Raw genomic sequence first — 6000 nt, 5'->3', positions numbered from 1 at the left:
TTCCAATGCGCTCCATCACATGAAGCGCATTCATAATATCACCAACCCAAAACGGATTGATCACGGCATTAAACATAAATAAAACAAATAAACATATTTACAATTCGACATGGACAGAGAATGGGTCTGTGCACGAGAACATGCGACTATGGGTCAAGGGAGAGGAGGAGAGGAGGAGAGGAGGAGAGGCATCAGAGACTTTCGGCTGAACTCTCCCCAGGAACACACTTCCAGGCGGGGGGGAAAAGGACAAACACAATTTAACGATGAACGCATGAACAAACTAGAATCACTGTTCTTGGTCTGAGTGGAACAGAAGAAGAAATGTTAAAATCCAGGTAATACACTATTCCATAATGCTGTGTTCAGTCTTAATGACTGAAAGATGTCAAGATACAGTATCTACTAGGTGATTTCAGGTGTTTTGAGTCACCTTTCTTCTTTCCTGCTCCAAATCATAGGAAAGTCACAATTCACTAAAGAATCACCTCCCATAAAATATATGTAAAACCAAAACTGAAGAGTTCAATTCCAAAATGTGATCCATCAATTTTGGGAGGGGAGGGGAGGGGACATATTGAAATTCATTATTCAATTTCTTTAAAATATGAAGGATCCAGCATGCTGAAGTGTTGCTTGGCCAACCATTTGTTGAACTTTTGTGCCATCGATCATTTTAGAAGAAAGGTCACCTGGGATAGAAATTATAGATGATCTATACCATTATTATAATAGTCTTAAATGTACTCTCTCTCTGGGAAATTGTTTGTGTAATCTGCAAATTTGCTCTTCTAAGAGCGATAAGCCAGCGTGAACTGGTTTCTGTTTCTCCAGACAATTGTTATCACAACAAAACCTCACCAAGACATCCTTGATGTATTCTGAATGAATAGTCTTGTCTCCTGTAAATTCCCAGAGACAGGCTTTGAGTTCGATAGTACCGAACTTTCATGATTCAGCTATTTCCCAAGTATAAGACAGAGGCAGAATATTGAATCTTTGCTTTTTGCCTGACACTCTTGATGTGTAGACATGGGACTTGCTCGCGAGCAAAAAAACAGATCTCTCATCATTACAGAAACTAGAAGTATCACACGCTCATTTCTAGCATGCTTTGCGTGCTCATTTCTAGCATGCACAACTGAGCAATTGTGGATTAATTGTGCGCTGCGGCGTCACGGACCCCTCCGCCTTATTATAGTAGTGCGATGTCCATCACGGTCACCTTTTTCCAAATAGTGGATCTCTCATTTTGGGACAAAACTCTTCAATTCCCACCTATGATGGTGGGAGTACAGTCGGATTTAAACCTTTATGATGGTGGGAGTACAGTCTGAACTTTATGATGGTGGGAGTACAGTCTGAACTTTATGATGGTGGGAGTACAGTCTGAACTTTATGATGGTGGGAGTACAGTTGGATTTAAACCTTTATGATGGTGGGAGTACAGTCTGAACTTTATGATGGTGGGAGTACAGTCTGAACTTTATGATGGTGGGAGTACAGTCGGATTTAAACCATTATGATGTTGGGAGTACAGTCGGATTTAAACCTTTATGATGGTGGGAGTACAGTCTGAACTTTATGATGGTGGGAGACTGGGAGTACGGTCTGATTTAAACTTTTATGATGGTGGGAGTACAGTCTGATTTAAACTTTTATGATGGTGGGAGTACAGTCTGATTTAAACTCAGAAGAGAGGTGGATAATTAGCAGGCTGAGTGGATGGATGAAGAAACATCAGGTTGACTTCCAGCATCAGACACAGTCAAGACCTTACAGTAATCAAAAAACCCTGCAGAATAATCCAAAACTGCTCTTATCGAAAAAAGATCCTTAGAAAAGTACAATCATTGTAAGCAAATTACAATTAGCAGTGTTTGTGAGTGTATGTAGTTACAGTCAGGTCATGTGACTCTCCCTGAACTCTGTCTATACATCCAGGGGATAATCCACATGACCAATAGGTATACCAGTCAGGTCCGCCCTCTGCAGCCACATGGAAAGGTACAAAACAAGATCACCTTCTCAACTGAATGCAATGTTGTCTTGCGTATGAGAGGGGGCAGACCTGGGTTAAATAGCATTTGCAAATAATTTGTTGTGTTTGTTGTGCTTCACTTGGGAGCACCAGCTGGGTGGGGTTTCACTACAATTCAGAAAGTGTCAGGTAAGCTGTCTGTTACAGGGGGGAGGGGTTCACGGAACTGACTTTAAAATGGCACTCTTATCGTCCTATAGGACACAGCCCCACCCATCTGGCACCGCAGGCACGTTAAAGCAAACACCAAGAATCATTTGCAACAATTACGGTCTCTGGTGTGAACATTCAGCCATCCATAAATCGCAGCTATCGTCTCCTTGCTCCTTCTCCCACAGTATATCACACTATCGTACAGCAGCCTTATGACAAAGCCATTTACAAAGCTATGGCGCCTTACATTATGTACAGGATTGAGAACTTTGAATCAACAAATCAAAAAGATAGAAAGAAAGCTGTTCCCTTCAGTTATGTACAGAAAGCGAAGGGGAGGTGTTGGGAAATTATTAAGCACCTCTGTCAGAGTCGCAGTGTAAATTCACACAGGAAAAACTGTGTCCATGTAACAAACTCACACTCACCCCTCTTCACTTTCCTATCAGGTACATGCAAAAAAAGTCGCCATTCATTCAGATGGAGACGTGGGTCCCCGTTCTAAAGGCAAATCATATCAACTGTATTCATAAACTTTGCTCTACGCAATACATCACCCTCTCTTTCTTATATTTAGAAAAACACATAGGAAAAAAGACGGTCTTTTTGGTCTCCCAAATCAGGCATATTGGGCATTAGAACACCAGTGATTGATCAATACTCGTCACTAGTAGATAGGATGGTTAAGTGTCAAAGGCCCCTTTGGAGTGTCCTCTTGGTGTTCATACCTGAGGTGTAGCATGAGTGAGCAAACACTGGCTGAATGACAGGAGCAAGCGGTGTGCTGTGACCAGACCTGGATCAAACACTATCTGAGACAGTTCCTAGTAGGACCCAACCGATATTGGCCCACAGTATCACAGATCGGTATCAGCGCATGTTGTCCGATATGCGCCGATATTTGTTTATTTTTTGTTAGACCCAACAATTGAAACAATTCTCACATGCTTCTGCTATTTTACTGCACAGGTCATGTGGCAATTGAAACAATTTGCCAACAAGAGCATGCACTTGGTGATGGCGGCAAGGAAAAATACCCCTTTAACAGGGGAGAAACCGTGAGCAGACCTTGAGATCTTGGTGGACGTTCTGGTGCTCTGAACCATTTTAAACAAACGCGAAGAATGATTGGCAAGTAACATTTGAGTCAGGTCTGGTTGTGAGCATTAGAGAAGGGCTTTTACACCAGGATACTTGGGCAGCAAACTGGTGCGTCAAGATGTAAGAGTATGTAGAAAGTATGTGATGGCAGGGGGTTGAACTGTTTCTCTCGGGCAGTAGACCAGCAGGGGGCACTGTGGGATGGGGGTTTTCAGGTAGTGGAGGTCTGGCGCGAGGGCCGACCCATGGACGAGGCGCTGTAGGTGCGCGAGCGCTGCCGCACGGCCAGGCGGCACGGCAGCTCCAGCTCCTGGAACAGAGGCGTGTCTGTGATCTCTGCCGCCTCCGGACGCTCGCTGGGGCACCGCGATAGCATGCTGCGCACCATGCCCAGCTATACACACACACACACACACACACACACACACACACACACACACACACACACACACACACACACACACACACACACACACACACACACACACACACACACACACACACACACACACACACACACACACACACACACACACACACACACACACACAAGGATAGAGGGAAAACACACTATGATGTATTTTTTCCCCTTTCAGCACAGCGTTAAGGTCTTTACAGACAGGGAGCGATTGGCGTGCCTCAGTAATTCATTTTCAATGAGAGCCGAGCGGGCAGGTAGACGCACAGGGCATACACAGTTTGTGACGTCCCTGAAATACACAACTGTTTTTTAAATGTTAATGGGACATTAACAGGACGGTTTTTGCATGGCAGTGCATCGGCGCAAGACTGGGGTCTATCACGTACGTTTATAAATCAAGTCAAGTCAAGTCAAGTCAAGTTTATTTGTATAGCCCTAATTCACAAGCATGTCCCAGAGGGCTTCACAGAAAATATGTCTAGCTAATTCTATCTGACACAACTGTAGCAAATTACAGAATAATGATAACAAGATAAGATAGGCTATAAAGTTATAAAGGCCATAAAGCTATAGCTATAAAGTTATAAAGTTCCAACTATGCTAATTTAGCCGTTATAGAGCGCCTGGCATTTACTCGTGGAGCGCTTGTCTTTTCTGCTTGTCTATTCACATGAGGAGCGCAGTGCGACCCTGCGGATCCAAGCGGGTATGTAGGCGGAGTGTCGTTTCCCATCTGAAAAGAGCTTTATGCAATAGTATTGCCACTGTACATTATCATCCATTAGTTCAACTGGCTTGCATTACTTAGAGCTCAAATAACATCATCAGTACTAATTGTAAACATAAATGATGAATAAGGCACAGACACACACAAGTCGTACAATGTGACTACAAATGAATGCAGCCACATACACATATGTACGCACACGCACACTCAAGCTTGTACAACACCCACAGATAAACGTACATCTTAAATCTCAAAATAGAATAACACACATGCAGCCGTGCGCACGCACGCACGCACGCACACACACACACACACACAACTAGTAAAGTGGGATACCGCGATAACAGGGCGAGGGTATTTACACTGTTGGAGAATCACAGATTACGCTATGGGATTATGTTAATCTTATTACAAAGTGAGCTGGTAAACATAGTAAATGAAACAGACTAGACACAAACTGTGGGGTATTATTACTTGTGTTACTCAGAAATGTATTTAAAGTGGGTGATGAAAAGCTATTTTTACTATTATGAATTAATTTATTTTAATTCAATAATTTATTTACAGAAATATTATGCATCTTGAAATAACTGATAATAGTTACAAACTAAATTATCATACCATTCAAATTACAGTGTGTAAACAGGACTCCATGGTTTTTGGCTATAAAGAAATCCAAATGTAACTCAAAGTAATCAGATTAGCTTGCAGAGTCATCCCATGGATTATGTTACTACTACTGTGAGTGAACAGGTAAAATGTTAATCTGGGGTAGAGTGTGTGTTGACAGTAAGCATTCTCAGATCTGGATGTGTGTGTCCCACTTTGTTCATCTCCTATCGCTTTTGCTCTCAGTGTAATAAACTAGTTTCATTTTGGGGTTAGGAGACAGTTTCTCTTTCCGTCCACTAGATGGATGCAGAGGGCCACTCACCTCCTGTGGGTTGTTTTTGGAGAAAACTTCAGGGAACTGGAGCGCTCTCACCTCCGTCAGCGTCTGGAAGAGAGGATGTAAACACCTTTCAGTGGAACAACGCTAATAATTAATCAGGCCCTTTGTTACAGAGACAAAGACTTCCTGGCTAATCTTCCTGGTATGAGAAAACAATGCCTGTGTGCATATGTGTGTGCTCGTCAATTAGTGATTGAAAATAAACTGTGATGCTATTTAAATGACAATGTGTTCTGTGTTAGAGCTTCCCTAGCAGAGTTAGAAGACACTTTGCACATAAAAAGACAATTCAATTGATAAATGGATAGATGGGTAGGCAAAATCCTCCCCCTCTCCTGTCTCCAGTTTATGGTATATAAAATGCATCAGATTCTTACCAGAGCAAAAAAATAATAAATACAAATAAAAAAAATAGATTGCATCACAACAATGTTTTTGTTTGTTTGTTTTTTGCATCCTTACATTAGTTACTTACTCAAAGTTAAATCCCTACTGGCTTTCCAAGTCTAGATAATAAACAAGAGGTGAATGGTTGTTTCCCATCAGGACTCCTAGAATGTGTCTCATCGTTTAAATTACTTCTCTATACTCACTCTTATAGACAT

The 6000-nt window shown here is 42.1% G+C and overlaps 1 protein-coding gene across 2 annotated transcripts in view; it reads right to left on the bottom strand.

Moving 5' to 3' along the window:
• eif2ak3 (eukaryotic translation initiation factor 2-alpha kinase 3) overlaps positions 1-6000 on the bottom strand; it is a 64361-nt gene continuing 58361 nt past the window's right edge. Inside the window, exons 17-19 of one of the 2 annotated variants that reach the window (XR_014552564.1) lie at positions 5378-5440; positions 1519-3689; positions 1-1456 (exon numbers count right to left, since the gene is read on the bottom strand). Coding sequence is in view for 1 of the 2 variants with exons in the window: in XM_083633782.1 (XP_083489908.1) it covers positions 3507-3689; positions 5378-5440 (246 nt within the window). In the remaining variant the exon portion in view is untranslated. Of the gene's footprint in view, positions 3690-5377; positions 5441-6000 lie in introns of both variants that reach the window. The other variant, XM_083633782.1, reaches the window with a different exon arrangement.

This window comes from Poromitra crassiceps, assembly GCF_964638095.1.
Source record: "Poromitra crassiceps genome assembly, chromosome: 3".
Classification (NCBI taxonomy): Eukaryota; Metazoa; Chordata; class Actinopteri; order Beryciformes; family Melamphaidae; genus Poromitra; species Poromitra crassiceps.
This window is presented reverse-complemented; position numbering and strand designations above follow the sequence as displayed.